The 25,539-nt window shown below is 41.4% G+C and overlaps 1 protein-coding gene across 1 annotated transcript in view; it reads right to left on the bottom strand.

The window, feature by feature from the left end:
- Nucleotides 1-827: 827 nt before the first annotated feature.
- ERN1 (endoplasmic reticulum to nucleus signaling 1) overlaps nt 828-25,539 on the bottom strand; it is a 133,275-nt gene continuing 108,563 nt past the window's right edge. The window contains exons 11-22 of the mRNA XM_036755920.1: nt 24,215-24,330; nt 22,551-22,739; nt 21,131-21,404; nt 19,930-20,020; nt 17,981-18,170; nt 15,464-15,563; nt 14,722-14,921; nt 10,322-10,469; nt 9,326-9,453; nt 5,762-5,885; nt 3,520-3,587; nt 828-3,227 (exon numbers count right to left, since the gene is read on the bottom strand). Of these exons, the coding sequence (XP_036611815.1) occupies nt 3,015-3,227; nt 3,520-3,587; nt 5,762-5,885; nt 9,326-9,453; nt 10,322-10,469; nt 14,722-14,921; nt 15,464-15,563; nt 17,981-18,170; nt 19,930-20,020; nt 21,131-21,404; nt 22,551-22,739; nt 24,215-24,330 (1,841 nt within the window). The 3' untranslated portion in view covers nt 828-3,014. The remainder of the gene's footprint in view (nt 3,228-3,519; nt 3,588-5,761; nt 5,886-9,325; nt 9,454-10,321; nt 10,470-14,721; nt 14,922-15,463; nt 15,564-17,980; nt 18,171-19,929; nt 20,021-21,130; nt 21,405-22,550; nt 22,740-24,214; nt 24,331-25,539) is intronic.

Below are 25,539 nucleotides of genomic sequence, written 5' to 3' on the forward strand. Positions count from 1 at the left end.
TTCCTTATTTTGTTTAATATGCCCCAATTAGACTTTAACTTGATTTGGGCTGCACTTGGGAGTGTCGTGGGCTGTGTTTGAAACCTCTGATATAGAATACAGTACTTGAACTGAATCTTGAAGGACACCAGAGATTGTGAGAAGCAAAGATGATAAGACAGTGCTTTCCAGGTACAGGGGACAGTTAATGGAAAGTCACAGAGATGGGCAGCTAGGTGACACAGTGGATATTGTGCTGGGCCTGGAATCAGGAAGGCCCAAGTTCAATCCAGCCTCGTATACTTACTAGCAGCTGCGTGACCCTGGGCAAGTCACTTAACCCTGTCTGCTTCAGTTTCCTCATGTGTAAAATGATTTGGAGAAGGAAATGGCAAACCACTCTAGTATCTTTGCCAAGAAATCCCCAAATGGGGTCACTAAGTGTAGGAAATGAATGCGAAACAACTAAACAATAGATTTAGAAACTGAGACCCAGAAACATTATGTGACTGATCCGCTATCACTCAGATGGTAAAAAAAAGAGCTGGGACTTTTGACTTCAAGTCCAGCAGTCTTTTCATTATACTAGCCTACCTCTTTAGAAAAAAAGAACTCGGGGCAGCTAGGTAGTGGCGCAGTGAGTACAGCACCGGCCCTGAAGTCAGGAGGACCTGAGTTCAAATCTGACCTCAGACGCTTGACACACTTACTAGCTGTGTGACCTTGGGAAAGTCACTTAACCCCAATTGCCCTGCCTCCCCACCTGCAAAAAAAGAACAAAAAGAACTCCCATGATGGAGAAGAGAGTTCACAAGACACAGGTCTCCAAAGAGAAGAAACCAAACCTCCAAATCTAAATCTATTTTTATTTGAAGTTTGCTTGAGTACAAGTTGTCATCATTGTCATCATCTCATCAACATCGATATGCAGAATTATAAAAGAACTGTACCAGAGAGGTATAAAAATATGCAGTTTGCTTTATGTAATGACCCCTGAATCACCAAGCTTTAAAAATACACAAAAGATTTGCACAATATTGGCTTTTGACATTGATAATGGCTCTTATAAAAATATAAAGCTAAAACAGGAATTTACACTCCAGAGAAAGGACTGTGATAAACAATGAACACACAACATTCCATCAATTAACCATCCATTTAGCAAATAAGACAGAGTGGCGCAGAATTTTATTTCTTTAAACAAAAAAAAAATCACATAAGACTTTAAAATTTTACCCCATCAAGTAATCTGCCCTTCTAAAAAAAAATTACGACTCATCCACTCCACCAAAAGACACAATAAGCATTTCTTCCTTTTCCAGTTTAAAAACAGTTAGCAGTGTAACAGCACAAATTTGCCTGTGGCCCTCACACTTTAACCAGTTACAATTTCAGGGTAAAAATTAAATAAATACATATAAAATAAATAGATAATTGCAAAAGAATACCACACAAGTTCTATGTCAGAACATGTTAATGCTTCTCAGGTATGAAGGGATTTTTTTTCAGTCACAGCTTTGAGGACATTGAAAAGGAATACTGCAGAGAAATCCGCTAAAGAGCAGGCACCAAGCATGAGCTGTCCCCAGGTTCCCTGCTGCACACAGCATCAAGTTTTATTGCTTATGTCAGGAAAAAAAAATAAACCAATAAAAAGTTTTGCCATTAATTACAGGGCTAGGCTTAAGAATGTTTGAACCAAAAAATAGCAAATAGGACTACAGTTAACATGAGAATTTGCCCTGCTCTAACTGGGGTTCCCAAGATACACTCCCTTCCTTCTTTCTGGTGAGACTCAGAATATCGGAGCTGTAGAAGATTTTAGGGGTCATATAGAACAAATCCCCTGATTTGACACAGGAGTTCAGGTACCTCCTTGTACCTTACTCTGGCTGGTGCAAACAAATAATTTCTTCTAAATTGTTTCCTTATACCTTGACTTAAATTTTTAGGATTGAAACCAAGGTGGAAACTATTGTGTACTTAGACCCAGATATGTATTTTGTTTGTTTCTGACACCAGTAGAGATCTCTCATTCCATCACCACCCCTCTTCTAGTGATCTACCTCCACCTCCGATATAGAGTCAATCAGTTCCTAACAGTTCCTTATACTCACTGCCTCTCAGAAGACATTTGGCCAATGTTTAAAACAGGCACTTCATAATGAGTTTCTAGGATGTGCTCAATGGATAAAGGATTTACTTGATGCCTCCTGGCTTCAAGGACATCATAAAACCTCCATCTTGATAACACTTGAATACTGGAGTCTTCCTCAATCCTCAAAGAACCTCAAAGTTTGAAGGAACCTCACAGGTCATCTAACTTGATCAGTACATGACCAGGAATCCCCTCTCTCCCTGTCTATTTTAGGATAGTTCAAATTGTTGGGAAATTTTTCCTTCAAGAAAGCAGAAATCTACTTCACTCTACCCAATCCATGGGTAGAAACCCATTGGTCCTAGTTCCGCCCTTGTTCCTCTCCAGCCCCACTGTCTTGCAGGGGAGTCAGCCTGGTAGCGCAAAATCAAACCTGGCTGATAAAAGGAAGGAGATGCTGTTAACTCCTGTTGGATGAATAGACCTTTGGATTCTTTACTCCCACAACCTCTTTTCTCCCTTCTTGGGACCTTCCAAAGTCCTATATATCAACCACAAATAGCAGATGAACAAGAACCCCAAAGTCCAAAAGAGGTTTCTCCAGCAGAAAGATGAAGGCAGATGCAGCCTCTTTCAAGGCCTCATGACCCTTGCCCATTTTACATAGGGAGCCCTGATAGACAAAGGGCCCCAGCAGCCTTGATCCTCTCGATTTCCCTTTGGTTTTAAGAAGCCATTTCTTCCACTTCCAAGGGTTTAGCATCCCCCTGCTCTGGTTGCAGAACAGGGCAGGCAGTCCAAGGCACTTAGTATCAGAAGCACAGCTTCCCTCTCATGGCTATCTGAGCCAAAGGGATTCCAAATGCTGGGTCACAAAGGCCAATCCCTTAGTCCTCACATTGGCCCCTCTATTGGGAATAGAGAGGACATCCCTTTTTCAGAGGCCATCGTTTGTCACTGTGGGGCCCAGTTCTGTGGCCTCTTGGAAATAGTAAGGCTGAAAGAGCCTCTCCTGGCTACATAGTTCCATGGCTCGGTAGGTGTGGGAGAGGAGGTGGGGGAACCGTGATGTGAAATAACGGACAAAATCATCAGGGATAGAGCCCAGTGTCTCCTGCACAGCCTCAGGGAGCTCCCGGTAGTGGTGCTTCTGCAGAGAAAACACAGAAAGACAGAACTGTTTGGTTTTGGTGATTGGGAGTTCCATTGAATTTGATTGCTAAGTACACAAGCATCAGAGAATCCTGCCCTATGATGCCTTAGTTAGGTGTTTTAATCCTATTGGAGAAAATGGTAGTTTAGTGAAGGCAATAATCGCTTTCCTTAGCCAGGCAAAGCAAGGATTCAGCAGGCCCACTGGTGCCAACATGCAATCTGGGAAGAGGAGGGGCCTCTGTCTACTTCCTTCAATCTGGACATCCCTGCCCTTGCAAACCCTTTACCTTATTTCTCATAGCACGGAGAAGATCTCTTACAGAACCTCCTTTATAGGTTCTGAATTTTCGAAGATCTGGAAAAGGAAAAAGACATAATGTGAAAACAAGCTTAATATATGAAAAACTATTAAAAACTAAGAGCTAGTATGATTTGTGATGAGGAGATATAAGACTGAGGTAAAGCACTGTCCACTGTCATCACTCTTTATTATTTACTAAGACAAGAAAAAGAAACTGAAGAAATAAGCCCAGTCAAAGAAGGGGCAAAAGTGCCTCTATTTGTAAACATCATGATGGGTTTCTTAAAGAATACCAGAGATCAAAAGAAAAATTAATCAAAGTAATTAGTCACTTTAGTAAAATAGTATTATATGAACAAACTCCTACAAGTCAGTCTTTCTGAATATTACCTACAAAATCCTGCAGAAGAAAGTAAGTTTCATTCAAATTAATGGTAAAATGCACAAAACATCTAGGAGTCCACCTACCAGGACACACTCAGGACTCACATGACTATAATGACAAAATACTTTTTACAGAAACAAAGGAAGACGAGTAATTGGAGGAATATTCAGTGAACATAGTTGGGTTGTGCCAATATAATAAAAATGACAATACTACCTAATTTATTTACCTAAATTTAGCGCTCTATCAATCTAACTACCAAGGGAGTATTTTATACAACTAGACAAAATAGTAATAAAGTCCATCTAGAGAAACAAAAGGTTAAGAATCTCAAAGGAAATAATTTTTTAAAAGTAGCAATGAGGGAGGCCTAGCATAGCCAGATATCGGATTATGCTATGTAGCAAGAATCAGCAAAACTACTTGATACTGGTTAAAAAGAGAAAAGTTACTTGATGGAACAGACTAAGTAAACAAGACCTAGAGGCATCTAATTAAGACCTAGTGTTCAATAAACCCAAGGATGTTCATTATCAGTGTATACAAAATATGGAAACTGGAAAACCTGGAAATCAGTTGGGCAGAAATTAGGTTTAAACACAATATCTTATACTCTATACACAACATAACCTCTAAAACTGATTCACAGCCTAAATATTACATCATAAAAAAATTAGAAGAAAATGGGAGGTGACAGTTTGCACAATTATGGGAAGGTGTGAAATTCTTAATTAAACAAGGGAATAGAGATGATTATAGAAGATAAAATGGATGGTTTTGATTATATAATATTGAAAAGCTTTTACAAGAACAAAATGAAAGCTTCTATAATTAAAAGAAAAACAGCTAATTGAGAAAAGCCTTTATAGCAAATGTATAAGATCAAAGACACAGAAGGAACTGATACCAATATATAAGAATGAGAGCCATTTCCCAACGGATCAAAGGCTAGAATGGCCAGTTTTTCAAAAGGAGAAATTGATCAATAGCCATATGAAAGAATGTTCCAAATCACCAATAAAGGAGAAACTAGAGAGCAGTATGATCCTAAATCATGTTTTCGCTCGCCCCAGATAACCAGCTGTCTTTTTGTGGGTCTCCAGGTATATCAACTGGATAAACCAAGTAATAAAGCCGAGTTGACACAGGTGAAGAGGAAGAAAGTGGCCTCTTTCTTCAGCATCCCAACCTTTCTCCTTTTTCTACTTATCTTGGGCCTTTACAGGTATTCATCCAAGACTGTTCAAGTGCTGCTATCTCCTGGAGGTGTTTCCCAGCTACTAGTGCCATCCCCTCTGAAGTTAACATCATTTAATTAATAAGGAAAAGTTCCACAGACACATGAAATTTTTTAGCGACCTTTTGTTGTAGTGTCAAAGAACTAGAAAGAGTGGTTGCTCATCCTTTGGGCAATGGCTGAACAAACTGTGGTTTCTAAATGTAATGGCTGTTGAATAGTCGTTTTCAGTCATATCCAACTCTTCGTGACCCCATATGAGGTCTTCTTGGCAAAGATATTGGAGTGGTTTGCCATTTCCTTCTCCTGCTCAATTTACAGATGAGGAAACTGAGGCAAACAGGGTGAAGCGACTTGCTCAGGGCCACACAGCTATTAAGTGTCTGAGGACAAATTTGAACTCCGGTCTTCCCAACTCCAAGCTCAGGGCTGTATCTACCGTGCCACCTAGCTGCCCCCTAACATAATGGGCCAAAGTTCAAACCTGGCCTCAGATACTATAGCTGCATGACCCTGGGAAAATCACTTAACCACAGGGATAAAAATAACATCTACCTTCTCAGGTTCTTGCGAAGATCAAATGAAGGAATATTTGTAAGGCATTACCTGTCTGGAGCGGAACAGTAATGTTTTCCCTCCAGTCCATTTTGACCACTCTTCTCCCTCCTTTTTCTAATTGCTTCACTATGGGACCATCTAAGGCCTCCTTCTCGATCCGGTCACTCACGTCCTGTAAGAGAATCAAAGAGACAACACGGTGAAGGATAGGTTTTCTGATATGTGGAGAATGAAGATGGGCATATCGAGTCACAGAATGACGAGAACACCCTGAGTGAGTGAGTTCTGTCCCAAGAATGGTCCTGTTTGGCTCAGAAGAAGAAGCAAAGGGGTACTGAGGATTTGTAGTTAAGAGGAACAGGGTTCAAATCTCAGTTCTGTCGACTACTATCTGTGTGACCTTGGGTAAGTCACTTGGACTCATGGGGCCTCGGTATCCTCAACTATAAACTGAGAGTTAAGCTTTATGATCTCTAAGGTCCTAGCTTTTAGTCTATGATAGTAAGCAGAATCTGTGCATTGTATACTTGCTGCTTTCTGCTTCTGGCTATATTGTAGTGGCAAGAAGAATATTGGACTTGGGGGCAGCTGGATGGTACAGTAGATAGAGCACCAGCCCTGGAGTCAGGAGGACCTGAGTTTAAATCCGGCCTCAGACACTTGACGCTTTTCAAGCTGTGTGACCCTGGGCGGGTCACTTAACCCTGACTGCCTTCAAAAAAAATGAAATAAAATACTGGACTTGGAAGTGGGAGGCTTGGTTTAAAATTTTGGCTCAACTACTTACTAGTTTGAATTACTTGCCTCATCTCTCTAGGTCTCAGTTTCCTAATATGTAAAAGGAGACGGTTTGCAACAGGAAGAGATAGGAATAGTAATTCCAATCCAAATCATTACAGAATGCATTAAGTATTTGTTTAAGACATGAAAGAACTATATGATTTCATCAGAACTGTTTGGTACTGGTTAAAAATAAGAGAGGATGTTCAACAGCAGCAAATGAACATTTGCAGAGGATCTGATATCCCCAAAGTCTTCAGCTCTGGGTTAAGACCTCATGATTCAACAAAAACTTCTGGGAAAACCAGAAATCAATTGGCAGAAGTCAGGTAAAGACCAACAGCTCCCTCAAGACAAACTCTGAATGGATAGAGGCTTTAGATATAAAAGATCAGATCATAGACAAATTAAAGGCACGAGAAGGAAAATACCTTTCAGATCTATGGATAGGGTAAAAGTTCACGGTCAAATAAATGAGAGAAGGGATTACAAAAGATAAAACAGACAATTTTAACTACATAAGATTTAAAAGTTTTTGTACAAACAAAACTAGTACAGTTACAATTAGAAAGGAAACAGTTGAATGAGGAAAAAAAATCTTTGCAGATAGTTTCTTTGATAGAGATCTCATACGCTGGCTATATAAGGAGTTGATTCAAGCTTTTAAAACTTAAGAGCCATTCTCCAAGTTTGGTCAAAGGATATGAATAGGCAGTTTTAAAAGGGAGGAATCTAAGCTATTAATAAGCAGATGAAAAATACTGCAAATCATTAATAATTAGAAAAATTCAAGTCAAAACAACTCTGCGGTGTTGAATTTGTTACTCACTTGAAAAGAAAAGCAAGGTACACACATAATATTCACAGTTTCACATAAAACCCACTCCTATTCTATTGTGTATATTGTGTATATCTCCTATTATGTATAGTAAAGTACTTACTTTAGATAATGTTTGTAAAGTTCAGAATAAAGAAAAATGGGAAAGAAAAAAACCTTAAAAGGTCATAAAAAGATACAATAAAAACAAAATGAGGTGGTTGGGCTAGGTAATCTATACGGTGTTTTTTTTTTCAGCTTGAAATTCTATGATATTAAGAATTTTTTATGTGTGTATACACCCCCAAAGAAATTCATTCATATAGACATACACATGGAATGTAATTTATAACACAGCATTTACATAATACATGTAAATATTTATATATGCATATACACACCCACACATACACATATACAGCATAATATAATTATATATATATATATGTATGTATGTGTATGCGCGCGCGCGTGCGCACACACACACACAAATGATTTTACTTCTCCTACTCAATAAACCGCAGTACCTTCAGTTCTCCTGGCAAAAGCACTCACTGTATACCAGAGCTACACCATGATTCCCTCACCCCTGTTTTCACTGCAAAGGTTCCCAAGTTTCAGTGGCCCCCTGTTGCCTCTGGGAGAAAATAAACTCATGTCCAAAACACAACCTGTCACTTGACATTCCCTACCACAGCCCACCCCTCTTCCAGCCTTCCCTCTTTCTGCTGAGGGTACCACCATCCCTCCAGGCTTAAAGGTCTGCAACCTCTCAGCACTATCCTGGTCTCTTTACTTCCCGCTCCCCACATGTCCCATCATTTACCAACCTGCCGCCTCTACCTCTACAACATCTCTCACATCCATCCCCAATTCCATTATCCTTAGAGTCACTGTCTTGGTTTGGACCATTATCATCTCCAGGCCTCAACTACTGTAAGCAGCCTCCTAATTATTCTCCTTAAGTCTTTCCCCTCTCTAATCTAGTTTCCACACAGTTTCCAGTGATTTTCCTAAAACATGGGTCTAAGGATCTCAGTCCTTCTACTCAATAAGCTCCAGTGCTTTTATGATAAAATATTATGATACAATATATAACAATATATAATAAAACAAAATATTTTATAAAATATATAAAAATTTCTATAAAATAATATATTATCTTATGTAATATATTATACTATATATAATATGTTAATAACATATAATAAACATATAACATATAATAATGTTTATATATATGTATATGTATATATATGTGTATATATATACATATATATACATATATATATATATCTCACTTTAAGATCCGCAAAGCACCTTCCATATTTCCTCCCATTTGATCCTCACGATACCCTGGTGAGGAAGGTGCTATTATCATCCCCATTTACACATGAGCAAAATGAGGTTTAGCAAGGTCCGGTGATTTGCCCAGGATCACAAAACTAGGAGGTGACTTGTTTGATGTTTTCGTCCATGACATAACACCTCCAGTCTGTGTATCTTTGCATTGGCTGTCCCAAGCCTGGAATACTCTTCTTCCTCACTTCTGTCTCTTGCAAGCTCATACTTTCCTTCACGACTCAGCTCAAGTGCCACATGAGACCTTCCTTAGTCTCATATTGTTGGTGATTTCCTCCCCCCTCCCCAATAAAATTACTTTTTATTTATTCTGTGCATACCTGTATACATGTTGCTGCCCCCAGTAGAATATAAGCTTCTTGAGGACAGGTTCCTTTGGATACAGAGGATGTGCTATATTACAGAGCCTGACACAGAAAGTGCTTAATGAAGGTATGTTGAATTGAAATGAATTATCAAATTAAGGGTTGAGGATCCAAATAGAAAAAACCAATATTCTGAGTGAAAGCTTTTGACCCACAGTTATAAGCTGTGTTTCAATGTTCCAATGTTTTTAAGTGTTTTGATTTTCCTCTGGAAGATTAGAACACATTAAAAACATGTGCACGCATGCACATACACACACATGCATGTACATCCACATAAAACAATACCTGAAAAAACTGCAGCTGCTTTTCTAAGCCCCAGAAGAATGGGTGTTTCAGCACGTGCTGGGCTGAGGGCCGCTTCTGAGGATCCATAGCAATCATTTTTTCTATTAGTTCATGAGCAACGATGTCTTCTACATGGGAGGAAAAGAAACCCACAAATCACTCACTGGTCACTAGCAACCGACTTGACTCAAGTGCCCATGGATGCCACCTGCTAAGGTAAAGACTTTAGTCCCAAGGAATCTCAGGGATCAGAAAAAAGAAACTCAGTCATCAGACAAAGGGTTACACAGGTCCAAAGATGCAACAATCTCATACATTCTGAGCTAGACCATGGACCAGAGAGCTCTCTTTCTTATCATTTCACTAAACAGCACTTAGCCCAGTGCCTGGCACACAGCAAGTGTTTAACAAAGACCCCTTGACAAGCACCAAGACTTGTTAGAGATCACTAAAGCTAGTAGCTCTTAACCTGGAATTCCTGAACTTGATTTTTAATATTTTGATAACTATATTTCAATCTAATTGGCTTCCTTTGTCAGCTTATATATTTTGTCTTATGCATTTACAGACATTCTTTTGAGAAGGGGACTGTGAGCTTCACTAGACTCCCAAAGAGGCCCAAGAAACAAAAATTTTTAAGAACTCTTGACTGCTCAAGGGAATGCTGGGACAGATTGGTTGTTGTTCTTTGTTCTTGAATAGGAACAAAATGACAGCTCTATGTTGAGGTCAAGGTATAGTGTGTCCAACAATGGCTGATCAGACCAATACGAGCTTGGAAGACTTTACCACAGTTTGGGCATAAACAATCTGTGTGAACATTTGGAGTGGAGACAGCTCTAAGTTTGTGCATCTCACAACAGATGGGTCAGATGGTGACCCTCAGGGTGGCAGGAACAATTCTGAGCATTGTACCCAACCATGATTCCTCAGTGGGTGGAGAGGGCACCCAGGCAGCTGAACACACCACACGCCCCGGCAGTTCTCAGGACTTACCATGCTTCTCTGGGTGCAAACAGTCAAGGCTGTAGGCACCAAGGAGGATGTTGGCTTGCCGCTGCAGGGACTTGCCAAATGGGTGGTTGCCATCAGATATCACATAGTAAAAGACACAACCCGCAGAGAAAATGTCCACTGTGTAAGTCTGAAAAAGGATACAGAGCTTTTAAGTTCTTCAGGTTGCTCACCCTCTTCGCTGGAAGAATTCACTCATTCACTTAACAAGCATTTTTACAGCACCTTCTAGGTGTCAGGCATTCTGCTAGGTGCTAGAGATACAAAGACAAAAATGAAAGTCTGACTTCAGGAGCTTATGTTCTACTTCAGAGGAAATTCCTACCCAGCTCAAACAAGTGCCGTTTCTTCCAGAAATTTCCTCCCTGGGCCTCTTCATTTGCAAAATTGTCTTCCTTCTCACAACCAAATGAGATAATGCATATATAGTCCTTTTAAACCTTAAAACATTTTACACACACACACACACACACACACACACACACACACACACACACACACGCACAGCATATATGTATGTATATGTATATATGTACACACAGTGTACATGTATACATGCATTTATATATACACACAGTATGTCTATGTGTACATGTACACAGTTTGTATGTATACATGCATGTATATGTGCACACACAGTATATGTACACACCCAGTATGTGTATGTATGTATATGTATACATGTACACACACGTATTTTTACTATAATCTCACATAGTATTTGATCTTGTAAATTTCCAATGCATTTATCATATCATATTGCACATTGCAGTTATATGTATTGGCATCTTATTCCTCTATGAGATTTTAAGCTCCATGAGGGGAGGAATGTCATCTCATCTTGTCTCTCTCATGAATGAGGACTCTACATACATTACATTAGACACTTAACAAATTTGTGTTGTTACTCATCGTTTAGAGGGAAAGGAAGGGGAATAAGCATTTATATAGCACCTATTGTATGCCAGGCATGTGCTAAGTGCTTTACAGATACTATCTCATCGGATCCTCATGATAACTCTGGGCAGTAGTTGCTATTATTATTAATTATTATTCCCATTTTACAGATAAGGAAACTGAGGCAGAAGGTGAAGTGACTTGCCCAGGGTCACCCTGCTAGCTAGTGTCTGAGGCAGATCTGAACTCAGGTCTTCCTGACTGCAGGCCCAGTGCTATTATTATCCCCACTTTACAGAGGAGGAAACTAAGGGTGAGAGCCATTAAGCGATTTGTCCAGGGTCACACAGCTAGTAAATGTCTGAGGCCAGGTTTGAAATCAGGAAGAAGCCTCTTCCTGGCTCCAGCCAGGCCTGGGGCTCTATCTACTGTGCCACCTAGCTGCCCTATTTGTTCTTCAGGGGATCACAAAACCACAGAGATCATCTCATCCATCCTAAAGATGAGGAAACCGAAGCCCAGAAAAGGGAAGTGATTGGTTCAAGGTCACACAGACTCGTTGGGATTTGAACTTAGGTCTTCTGATGCCAAATCTAATGCTTTTTCATTAGGCTGAGCTGAATGGGTGATTGAGAAAAGGAGGAATCCTAATCCTTCTTCCCCTCTGTGATACATGATTGATTGGACCCCTGCTTTATTCTAATCAGTATTAATCAGTTTGATATGAATCCATAGGGGTAGTGATAATAAGTTCTGTATATTAGGCCCCAGAGCTGTGAACTGCAGACTGTAAGCTCACTTGCTTAATCACAGGAAGCTCACTAGATGACCTCCACCCTTGTTTTTGCCTTGTTATGGTGACCAAGCCCAGTGTGGCAGAGGTGACTCAATGACATGGAAAGTCCCCCAGCTATTTTTGTTGCCCCTCCATCCCTCGTCACCCCTCTATTGCCCAACATGGGGAGATGGCCACGAACACTTGGCCAACAAGTGACCCTGCCTGCCAGCCCGTGACCTGCCTGTCTATCAGCCCGCTGGCCCATGTAGATGTTTTGACACCTGTTTATCAGCCCAGCCCATGGGTCTGTTTTTTGGCTCAGTGGGACCTCCTGAGAGGTCAAGACAGGCCTGTCAAGCTCTGCTCATCCACTCCTTTGTCAACCAATGAGATTCTGTATTTCGTGCAGACCCTCCTGGAGGATCAAGGCCAAGATCTATCAGCCAATAAGACTCTGTATCATCTGGGTATCAATTGCTACAAAACTAAGGCCCTGGAAGAAGGGGGCATCTCAGATCATGGGGAAGATCTGCGGTTCACTTCATTAGAGGGGGCCCTAGACCCTTTAACAGAGTAATGTTGGCTTGGAGCTCTGCCTCAGTTTCTTTTATTGTAGGTTGGGTACTTTTGGACCCCATCCCTCCCCTCTTTTACCTTTCAGCAGCTATAATCATCATGAAAAAACTATGTGCACAGTCACCAAATCTACTTCCTAAAATTCTAAAACCTTCTTCCCCTTTAATTATAAAGTACTGTGAAGCAGTATGAGTAGGGGGCAAGAAATCAGTAAGTCAAACTTCTCTTAGAAGCTCCCTTTTATGGAAAAAAAAAAAACTAGACTTTCCCAAGTCTGCCACAGGTTCCAGGCCAGAGGAAGATGAAAGACAGCACCCTAAATCTCTTTACCCAAGGCACAGGGCCAATCAAGCACAGATCCTTGGGATACTCCATTACACCTATGGATTAAAGTTCCTATAATATTTACTCATATAATGTGACAATGTTATGGCAATTAGGGTGGGACTTTTTTTTACTGTTTTCTCTTTTGGGATGCTGAGGTAATCAAGTGCCTTTGATGAGTTTTGCCTTTCAAATGTAATGGCAAGCAAAGTGGACTGTTTGTTGTCTTTGTTTTGGAGTGCTTCTCAGCACTAAGGAATCTTTGATTGAATCAGGAGTCTTTGATGACCTGCTTATATCAAGGGAAGGCCCAGTTCACATGGGTTTGAGTTGTATGGTTGTGATGCCCTTTGACCCTGAAGAAGTGTATATAAACTTAGAGGTTGGCATTTGGCCTTTGGAGGCATATTCGTTGAAAGAATATTGGTGATGAGACTCTGGGTAGCCATTGAAGCAGCAACCCCCCCCTCCCAGTTTTGAAAACCCAAATGTTGGTGCTTCTCTCTGGTAACTATGTATGTATTGTGATTTGGTCAGACAGATAAAAGCCTGTCTGTTGATCTGTGTGTAATTTCTGTTTGTATTTGCTCTGAAGTTCAGGGTGCTGGCTTTCCCCCCCAAACTAAGTGAATGGTATATGTATGTTTAATTAAAGTAAAATTGTTAACCCCTTAAAAGTTGCTTTCCTTAGAAAAGCAGATCAAAGGACCTGTGCTGGCAGCCCTCTTGTGCGCTGGTGTTATTGGCCTTACACAGCCACAGAAGCGACAAGTAGCATTGTTGTTACAGACAAAAAGAGTGCATACATGAAGAAATAATCAGCATACTGGGTTTGCTGCTCTCATGTTAACCATAAGAACCACACATTTTAATTATATTGATAATCAAGATGTACATGATTTCCTTAAATGTACTCAGCGGATTAAATGTGGCTTTTGTAACCTGTCCTATAATTGTATTAAAACACTTCTTAAATAAAGTACTAGAATTGACATTTCTCAAAAAAAAAAACCTCCCCCTCCAAAAAAAACCCCTGAAAAACTTATGTGTGTCACATTGAAACTGATTTATTAATAATTAGTTGTGACTCCAACTAAATATCTGCTTCCTACTTTTCCAGCTTCTCCACAAGAATGGCATGAGATACTTTATCAAATGTTTTGTTAATATTTGGGTAAAGTAGTAGTAGTGATAGTAATTACTATTATTAATTGATCAATCAATATTTATTTAGGACCTACTAGTATTAGATTATTATTATTTAAAATACAATAATTATTATTATAACAGCCAGCATTTTCATAGAACTTTCAGATTTGCAAAGTGCTTTCCAAATATCCCATTCTATCCTCACAACAATCCTAGGAGGTAAGTGATATTATCATCCCCATTTTACAGATGAGGACAATGAGGCAAACAGAGCTTAAGTGATTTGCCCAGGGTCACACAGCCAGTAAGTATCTGAGGTTGGATTTGAACCCAGGTCTTCCTAACTCCAACTGTACCACCCAGCTGCAGAAGGAGAGTTATGATTGGGCTGAAGCATGGTGGAGATTAAACCCATGTCATTTTCACTAAATGTTTTAAAGTCTCACTGGGCACTTGGAAGACCCCAACTTCTGCCTCATGGAATCTCAAGCTTCCTCCAAAGCCCAGCTCAAGTACCAGCTGACAAGCCAGGCAGAAACCTGAATTTCCAATATTTGGGAATTCTTGACCTTGTACTTGAGAAATCTCTACCCCGGAGGTGGTGTAGTTTGTCTAATGTAGGTCTTGGGTATTCAGAGAAAGGAGTTCTGCTACTCACCGGATTCTCCTTGCAATCCTCGCTCAGCATCTCTGGGGCAATCCATCCCTCAGTGCCTGGTACCCCGGAGCGGCGGCTGAAACTGTGCCTACCCACCGCCAGCTTCTTGCAGAGGCCAAAGTCAGAGATCATAGCCTTGATCTTGCCATGTGCATTGGGCATGGAGAGGAGGATGTTGTGGGGTTTCAGGTCTCTGTGAACTAATGCAAAATTCTAGGTCAGCCCAATGTTTCTTAGTCACAATATCTGGTACCATCCCACAGTAATGTAGCATTGGATCCCCCTCACCAACTTTCTTTGAGGAGTTATTTTAAAGCTGTTTGAAGGGGAATGTTGGAAGAGTTCAGCTGGGTTGCTGACTGTACTACTCCACCATCTTGGCTCTCTCCCCCTTCCCCCCCTCCAACTTTCTAATGTACTGTCAGCCACTTCTAGGTGTCCTGGCTTTCAATATTGTATGACTCCTTTATAAGAAGTGATTCAGGCTTAGGGTAAAGCACTTCAAAATGAAGCTAGGAGTATAATTTCTCTCTTTTTTCTGTCCTTTCTGCTGGCATCTTAAATTCAACACAATGCCTAAAACAACATATCACCTTCTGGAATAGATATTCACCAGCTTGGTGGCTAAGAGGTCAAACTGAATCAAACATCAGAGTAACTCAGAGTGGCCACCTCAACAACTCTACAACAAGGAAAGGCCCCCAACAACATGGCACTGAGTCCAATGGGGAGGGAGTCTCACCAATGCTGAGGGAGTGAAGATAAGCAAGTCCCGATGTTGTCTGCTGCAACAAGGTGATGGGTTCTAAGCCAAGGTGAGCAAAGTCCTTCTGTTCCACGTACTGTAGTAATAATAATGATGATGATGATTATAATAAATAATAATAATAGCTATTATTTTAATATTTCCTGTTTGTATGATATGTTATGGTTTTCCAATACAGGTTTTGATAAACCCATTGGGATTCAAATGGAGCTACTTGACTATGCCTTTAAACCCAAACCATTCTGGCTCTCACTGGTTGGCCCAGCCCAAGCCTCAGTTGTTCATTGTTTGACTTTTGATGGCTCAGAGTGAGTGTAAATAGCAATTGGTTCTGTTCTGGACAGAAACTCTGAGGGTCTTCCCCTCCCAGAATGATTCTTTTATGAAGGCAAACTAGGCCATCTTTTGCCTCAATTCTTACCTAGCCTTTAACCACTAAACGCGTGTTGCTTCAGACAAACTGAGACCTGGGGAAAACGTTGGGAGGTCAGGTGTTACAAGTATAATAACCCCTATATCATACATGAGGAAACTAAGAAACTTAAGGGACTTGTCCCGGGTCACTCAGGGAGATTTGTCCAAGCTAAATGCCAGAGCTCAGAGTCCAAATTTGGTCCTCAATCTACTCTGCCATACGCCCTCTTACACACCAGGCTACCTCCATTAGAGACATTAAGATGGCACCAGTACACAAGTCCTGGGCTGTTCTTCTTCCTGCTGACCTATTCAGGTTTCATTTCTCATTCTGTGTACATTTCAACAGCCCTTAGGACAGAAAGAGCTGGGTGTGAAGCTGTTTTTAAAAACAGTCAATGGTTTCTATCCTGTTTCATAAGCTTTGCCATCATTATGCCATAGGTCATGCCACGCTGAACTCTCCATTTATAAAACCAGGAAGGATGATTTTGCTCCAACCTTCTGTGGGCAGTAAGAGAGGAACAAGAAAAATGGCTACTGAGGAATGGGCCAATCGAAACAAGGGTTAACTGACGCAACACTGCAGTTATAACAGGCTTGCCTAAAGGAGGAGAGTTTTGGGAGTATGCCAGGAGGATGGTTTGTTGTGTTTTTTTTTAAATCTTGCTACTAGAAAATTTTTATAGTAGCCTTATTTATAAAGGCCCCCCAAAAAGATTAGTTGAATAAATTGTAGCACACTGATGTAATACAATTAAGATGGGCAAATATGAAGAATACAAAGAGATGAAATAAAATTTTTGTTAAATAATTGTTCACTCATTTCAGTTGTGTCTAACTCCATGTGACCCCCATTTGGGATTTTCTTGGCAGAGATACTGGAGTCGTTTGCCATTTCCTTCTCCAGCTCATTTTACAGATAAGGAAACCGAGGCAAACAGGGTGAAATGACTTGCCCAGGATCACACAGCTAGTAAGTATCTGAGGCTGGATTTGAACTCAAGAAGATAAGTCTTCCTGACTCCAGGCCTGGGGCTCTACCCACTGTGCTACTCAGCTGCTCCATTACATAACAGAAAGCAAAAAAATGCAGCACCAGAAGAATGCTAACTAGGACCATTTTTGTAAAGGCCCACATGAATGACTGATGATCTCTAAATTACAATATTTGGGAGTTGTCTGTGGCTCTGAGTGGGTAAGTGACTTGCCTGGGGTCAAAGAGTCAATATGTGCCAGAGGTAGGGGGCTTCCACCTAGGTTTTCTTCTCAGCGATAACTGTATAAAAGGAAAAGTGGACATGAGGGGAAGGAATATAAAAACTAACAAAAATCCTTATGGGTACTTAGAGTGACTGAAAAGTTGTTAAGATATGTTAGGAGCAGAATGCCATTGATTTAAATAGACATCACTGGGAAGAGAGTTTAATTGATCATATTACAGCTCAATTGGAACAGTGGTGCCATAGTGCGCAGAGTATCTGGGGCCTGAAGTCAGGAAGACCCATCTTCCCGAGTTCAAATTGGGCCTCAGATATTTACTAGCTGTGTGACCCTGGGCAAGTCACTCCATCCTGTTTGCCTCAGTTTCCTCATCTGTAAAATAAGCTGGAGAAGGAAATGACAAACCACTCCAATGTCTCTACCAAGAAAACCCCAAATGGGTTTACAAAGAGTTAGACACAATTGAAAAAGACTGGACAAACTGCTGTCCAATGCCACCAATAATAAACCAATAAAAATGAAATTTTGAAAATGATCAAAAAGATGGGGATACTTTTTTGTTTTTCCAACGTGGTAGCAGGGAGAGAAAATAAATTTCTATTCATTAAAAAAAATGTTTTAAGAGGTAGAGGGAGTACTATGGATGTGGAATGTTGCATACACTTTCAGATGAGTTCCCCATATTGTTGGTTTTTCTTGATTGTTTTACTTTGTTGATATGAGGGACCTCTCATAGAATTAGCAGGGAATTAATCTGTATTTGTAATGTTAAAACAAAACTTACAACAATACAATTTTTAAAAACAGTATCTGGTGGGTGACAGAGCTGAAAACCCTCCAGGGGGCCCAAGCTACCTCTTGCAAAGTGGCTGCACACAGTTCAATAGCAATATATTGGAACTGGCGATCTCGCTCCGTGCAGAAATAGCGAATCACATTGGGGTGCTCGTCTGATTCCCGAAGCAGCTGCACCTCACGGTCTGCAAAACTGAAGCACTCTGGGAGTATCCTCTTTACTGCCACAGCCCGGTTGTCAAACATCCCCCTGGAGAGAGGAACAAAAGGTACAAGATTTGTCACTTGGAGGAGTGGGTGGGACAGATGGGTGGTGTAGTAGGATAGAGTGCTGGGCCTGAGTTCAAATCTGACCTTAGATACTTATTAATTATGTGACCCTGGACAAGTCACTTTACCCTGTTCGCCTCAGTTTCCTCAACTGTGAAATGAGCTGGAAAAGGAGATGGCAAACCACTCCAGTATCTTTGCCAAGAAAACCCCAAATGAGCGTCATGAAGAGTTGGGCAAGACTGAAATGACTGAACAACAACTAACGTACCAGGTACTTTGCTAAACATTGGGGATTTAAAAAAAGAGGGAGACGCAAAAGACAGTCCCTGCCATCAAGGTGCTCATAATCTGATGGGAGAGACAATAAACAAACAAGTATGTGCAAACAAGCTACATACAGGACAAACAGGAAATAAAACAGAAGGAAGGTGATAGAGTTAACATGTACTGGGACAGGTTTCTTGTAGAAGATGGGATTTTAGTTGAGACTTTAAAGAGGCCAGGGAAGTCATTTAACAGAGTTGAGGAGGGGGAACATTCCAGGCAGGGTCCCCCTGCCGGAGAAAATGCGCAGAACTGAGGGATGGAGTGTCTTGTTTGTGAAACAGCCAGGAGGCCAATGTCACTGGCTCGAAGAGTACACGGAGGGCAATGAGGAATAAGAAAATCAGAAAGGGGAGGATGCAGCCAGGTTTTGAAGGGCTTTCAAAGTCAAGCAGAAAATTTTATATTTGATCCTGGAGGTAATAGGGAGCCACTGGAGTTTATTGGATAGGGGAGTGCATGGTCAGGTCTGTACTTTAGGAAGATCAATGGGACAGTTGAGTGGAGGATGGCCTGGAGTAGAAAGAGACCCAAAGAAGAAAAGTCTGCTGCTAGTTTAGGCATGAAGTGATGAGGGCATGCACCAGGGGAGTTGTAGCATCAAAGGAGAAAAGGGGGAATATTCGAGAGATTTTACAAAGCTAAAAGCAACAGATCTTTGGAGATGCTGAGTTGTTTGAGATGTCCAATAGCAGCTGGAGTCATGAGACTGGAAGTAAGGAGAGAGGCTGGATCAATTGATATGAGAATCATCTCTATAGACAGAACTGAATCTATGGGAGTGGATACGATCACCAAATGAATAGGATAGAGTCCCTTTGCACTCTGCCCTAGACCACACCTGAACTATTGTGTTCACTTCTGGGTATCACAGTTTAAGAAGGACAAGATGAGATAAGATGGTAAGATAGAGAGTGACCAGAGGAAGGCAAGTAGGACAGTGAAAGGCTTCTGAGTCCATATCATATGAGGACTGGCTGAAGAAACAGGATGCTTGACCTAGAGACGACTCAAGGTGGTAGTGGTGGTGGTGGGGACACATGATAGCTGAATTTAAAGAATCTGAAGCATTTTCACCCAAAAGAAGGATTAGACTTGTTCCGCTTGGCACCAGAAGGCAAAACCAGACACAAGAGATAGAAATTATAAAGAGGCCAATTTCAGCTTAATGTCAAAAAAAGTTTCCCTGCAATTAAGAGTTGTCCAAAAAATGGAATGGAGACAGGAGGCCTGCCTTTGAAAAGGCCTTCTAACAGAGATAGAAGGTTACTCATCAGGTACATTCCAGCGAGGGATGCCTTTTGAGTATGGGTTGGACTGGGTGACCACTGAGGTCCCTTGAAATTCTCTGCTTCTATGGTTCTGTGACACTTGTTTCTCTGGACAGGTACGGTTCTTTCCACATCACTTACCGGTATACGATTGTGCCTTCAGCTCCATGTCCTAAGACATCCTTTGGGCAGAAGGAAATTTTCCCAACCACCACCACGCTGGTCTCTTCATCTGAGCCAAAATCATGACAAGAAAATATTACTTGAAACAAACCTAAAGAAAATCCCTGAGGCTAAAACAATATTTATTCTTCAAAGGTCGAGTCCTTCTCCTGGTACACTGCCTGGCACAAAGTACTTGCTTAGTAAATGACTTTTGACTTGTTGTCTTGAATTCCCCAAAAGGAGCCACACCTCGAATTGTTAGCCAGGAGAGAGTATTAAATGGGAAAAGGGAGACAAAAGCAACTGGGTTTTCTAATTTGAGAGTTAAAGCCCTCTAAGTTCCTAACACCGGGCATTGTGTTAACTCAGTGCAATTCAACAAACACTAATTAACTCTACGATGTCAACCCTGCCTAGTAATAATAATCAGCATCATTCAATATTGGATGAAATTGGTTCTCTCTGTCACACCGACTGACGAGTGATGTGACACTGGATAAGTTAATTTTCCTCCACTGGCCTCAATTCTCTCAAGTATAAAATGAGAGGATTGGACTAGATTGGAGGTTTCTTAACTGGAGGCCAGGAACCCCCAAAGGATCTGTGGATATATTTTGGGGGTGGTGGTGTCTGTAAACTTGGATAAGAAAAAATTATATCTTCATTTAAATATAACTGGTTCGCATATATTTTATTTTATGCATTTAAAAACACTATTCTGAGAGGGGGTTCATAGGCTTCACCAGACAGTTCATGACACAATTAAGGTTAAGAACCCATGGACTGTTATCTCCAAGGTCCCTCGTGGCCATAAATTTCTATGATTTATGCCTCTAGTACTTCTTCCACCAGAAGATTCCCCACATCGTACCCCAATACAACCAACTTTTAACTTCCAGTCTGCAATGACTTCCAGTCCTTGGAGACCAAGATAAGAAAAGATGGTGCTAGTGCCGAGATGATCCCAAGAAAGATTCATGGAAAAAAAGTGGAGGTGGTGGAGGAATGAGTTGCCAATTTACAAAAGTAAGGCTGTGCCGAACAACCACTGGGGAATTCCATTTCATAGTTCCATGAGCACCCACAGGCAGGGAACACAGTCATTCTGTCACTTTATTTTCCCCTAGCTGGTCTTGATTACAAAAGATGTAACTTAAAAAAAGAAATATGGTTTTACCGTCATCATCTTGCTCAGCGACAGTGCTGCTGCCGACCTTGGACGCTGAGTTGCTGGAATGCTGAGAGTGGTTGGAGCCCTTGGGGGACATGTTGGGACTGCTGGGGGCTGAGCTCTCAGAGTGCAAACCAGCAGAGGCATCCAGCAAGTCCGGGTCCTGAGCCAGGTCACTGGGAGGTTGGAAAGGAAGCTGCTGTTGCTGCAGCAGCTGGATCCTCTCTTCCAGCTGCCTCTGAAATTGCTGGTGCTGGAGCTGCTGTTGCTGGTGCATGCTCTGGGGAGGAACACATGCATCCCTCAGGACAGCGTCACCTACTTATCCTCCCCACTAGAGAAATTGAGAAGAGCTGCTATGCGGAAGAAGGAATAGACATTCTCTACGGCTACAGAAGACACAGATAGGACTCATGGGCAGGGGTTAAATGGAGGCATATTCAATATAAAGGCATATTTGATATAAAAAAAAGAAAGGCAATGTAGTGACTGGCTAAAAGAGCCAACCCTGAAGCCAAGACTTGAGTCTAAGCCCTGCTTCTGATACATATTGACTGAGGGGTCCTGGGTAAGTCATTTAACCTCTCAGTGCTCTAGGAAACTCCTCTCTAAGTTTTTGAGAAGGGATCAGGTTGCACTGGTAAAGGAATTTTTCCTGCTTGGGAGTTCCTTAGGCTGAGGAAATGCCAGGTCCGATTTCTATCCCTACCCCACAAAAAAACAAGCAAACACTTTGAGCAGCCTCAAAATAAAACAGGCTAGCCCAGGGAGAAATGAATAACGTGTCCCTGGAGGTGTCCAGTCGGAGAGATGACCACCTCCATCAGGGATGCTGAGAGACGGTAACAGCAATATTGTACAGTGACCAATCATGAATGACTTAGCCACCCCCAGCAGTACAATGATCCAAGACAATTCTGAAGGACCTGTGATAAAAAATGCTATTCATCTGCAGAGAAAGAATGAATGAAGTCTGAATACAGACCATAGCATATTTTTTACTTTGCTTTTTGGGGGTTTCTTTTTTATTTTTTTGGTCTGTGTTTTCTTTCACAACATGAGTAATATGGAAATATGTTTTGCGTGACTGCACTGATAATAACCTAAATCAAATTGCCTGCCTTCTCAAAAAGGGGAAAAAGGAGGGAAAGAGAGAATTTGGAACTCAAAATTTTAAAAAATGTTAAAAATTGCTTTTACATGTAATTGGGGAGAAAATAAAATACTAAATAAATAATTTAGAAAATAAAGTGAGAGAGATCGCTAAGCTGGATGGAAAGGTACCTTTTAGCTCTAAGACTGACTCACTCTCATTCATTCATTCATGAAGCAACCAATAGTCATTCCTCTAATGCTAAGGGGCAAATCGACGGCCAATTAGAAAAGCGGAGCAAACAGAGATGAGCCCAAAGAGACCGAGGCTTACCATTGGGTAGGTGATGACAAAGGCGACCCATCCAATAAGAAGGAAGGTACACAGGATGATTGTAGCCATGTCCTTCAACATGGAGTCCACCGCTGCCTCTGTTTTTACTGGGGTTCGAGTGAATTCAATATCTTGATGAGCGGTAGGAGTTGGTTCTTCTGCGTCCCGGTCAACTATTTTGATAACCTTCTATAGGAAAGAGGGTCTACTTCACTGCAAAAAACCCTTTCCCAGCGCCAAAGCTTTGAGAGCTAATGACAAGACCCTTAGCTTCTGGGCTTCCCTATGACAACCTATGGGCCTCTGCAACTTGACTATTCACTATAGAAACTTGAAACTTCCACAGCATAAAAGAAATGAATTCGCCACGTGCTCTGGAATCTTACCAGCACTTGGGGCTTTTAAATCTCGTGGAGGAAAACTTAACCCCATTCTTTTATTTTTAAATTATAAGAATCAGATTTTTCTAGCCACCGATTGACTCCAATACTAGATTTCAATGTTAGCCTCCACAATGCTCACCTTCTCCAGGCTCTGCCCAGAGCAGAGTGCCAGCTTCTAAGTTTAATTAGCACTATTTTTGTTTGTTTGTTTGTTTTTGGAGGGGGGATGGCAGGCCAACTGGCGTTAAGTGACTTGCCCAAGGTCACACAGCTAGTAAGTGTGTCAAGTGTCTGAGGCTGGATTTGAACTCAGGTCGAGCCACCTAGCTGCCCCAATTAGCCCTATTCACAGATAATAATGAGCAAGACTTCTTGAAATAACAAATCTCCTGGATGGAAGCCAAATTAGCTAGGGTTCAATTCTCACCACCAGCGCTCACTAGCTACCCAGAGGCATATCAGGGCTCAGTGTCTTCATATGTAAAATAAGGGCAGTCACACCCATAGCACTTACCTCCAAACAGGGAGGACTAAATGGGATAAAGTGCTTTCCAAATCGTAAAGTGCCATCTAAAGGTCAGCTATCTATTAATGTTTTTTTTTTTTTTCTGAGCTGCTGTTCCTTCCCAGTGACAAGGAAGAATAATGCCGGCTTTTTCACTCTGGATTATTACAGTGGCCCCAGTCTCCTTTTCAGTGCATCAGCTATAAAATTGCCAGGACAAAGCTCCACAAATTCTATTTTTACCATATCACTCCCCGCTTCAAAAACCTTCCATATCTCCCTATTTCTTCCCACATCAAATCTAGTTTTGGCAGTGGATAACCCTCCACTTATCCATCTTTATTTCCTGCTATTCCACAATAAGTATCCTCTGCTTTAGCCAGGTCTGTCGTTCCGCTGTCTTAGGAACACGATAAACTCATTCCCACCTGCTTTTATTAACTTCACTTCCCCCACTGTGGATGCCTCCTCTATCTCTCTATGCAGTCATATTCAAGGCATCATTCAAGTCTAACCTCCTACAGGAAGCCTTCCCTGAGTGTCCCAACCTGCACCAATCACCCTCTCCTCTGATCTCCAGTAATACTTAAAGTCACACCCTTGATCTGATACCATCTTGTGTTCTTTGTTATGTTCTCTTGGGCCATGCAAGTCTTGTATCCCTCCCCAAACAGCCTGGGAGCTCCAAGGCCATTATACTTCACTGCACCTAAAACAGCTGTGTGCATAGTAGATATGCAGAAAACCTGTGCTAACTGAGTCTTGCATTCACCAACCTCCTCAAAACTCTTCTCTGAATCGGCATGGATCACATTTTCACGATGTCTGGGCAGTTTGTTGGGGAATTTCTCCAAGACTGTGGTAGAAGCGGAGAGGGGGATCTCATGATGTCCTGAGAGAGAAAGCAAGAGTATTTTATAATGTCTTACAATTACTATAGTTTTAACTTCTCAGGTCCCCAGAGGTCCTTGAACCACATTTTGAGAACCACTGGACTAAGAAGCAGACAATATAGTGGAAGATCCTGCTGTGTTTGTTCACTACAAACAAATGAATGAATGAATGAACAAATTAACGAACTAATGAATGAATAAAGAATCTCAATTAAAGAATCTCAACAAAAAGTCTCCTTTGCATATTGTAATATCATATTGCCAGCTGTAATATCAAAGATGGGGCAGCTAGGTGGCACAGTGGATAGAGCACTGCGCTTGGAGTCAGGGAGACTCATCTTCATGAGTTCACATCTGGCCTCGGACTCTTCTTAACTCTGTGACCCTGGGCAAGTTACTTAACCCTGTTTGCCTCAATTCTTTATCTGTAAAATGAGCTGGAGAAGGAATTGGCAAAGCATTTCGGTATCTTTGCCAAGAAAATGCCACATGGGGTCATGAAGAGTTAGACGTGACTGAAAAATGACTAAACGACAATGACATAGATAACTTTATTCAGCAATTGTGTAGGTATAAATAGCAAAAGAGGCACAAATAATACCTCTTCTCTCTGCCCCCAGTCTGAAGGCTCTTTATTCCAACTACTCCCACCACCCCCTTCACTAACTGCCAGTTGGGGAAGAAACTACAGTTTTCGGCTGTGTATTAGATCTGAAAGTGAGTGAAAGAGCTTCCTTTGAGTTGGCTAGAGCTCACTTTCCGATTAATCCTTTCATCTGTGGTATGTTTGTAAAAGGAGACTAGAACCTCTAGTGAACCGATGGCCTGTTGTTCTGTAAGTCACTCATGTTTGGGAGTTATTCTCTCCCCAGAAGAGGAGTTAGACAATAAAACGTTAAACCTAGAGAGGCAGCTAGGTGGCGCTGAAGTCGATAGAGTGCTGGGCCTAGAGTCAGGAAGACTAATCTTCCTGAGTTCAAATCTGACTTCAGACACTTACTAGCTGTGTGACCCTGGGCAAGTCACTTCACCCTGTTTCCTCTTCTGTAAAATGATCTGGAGAAGGAAATGGCAAACCACTCCAGTATCTTTGCCAAGAAAACCCCAAATGGGGACACAGAGAGTTAGACATGACTGCAACCCACTGAACAACAAAAATCCGAAAAGGGGTCCATAGGCTTCACCAAACTGCCAGAGAGATCCACGAC

Source organism: Trichosurus vulpecula, chromosome 4 (assembly GCF_011100635.1).
Source record: "Trichosurus vulpecula isolate mTriVul1 chromosome 4, mTriVul1.pri, whole genome shotgun sequence".
NCBI lineage: Eukaryota > Metazoa > Chordata > Mammalia > Diprotodontia > Phalangeridae > Trichosurus > Trichosurus vulpecula.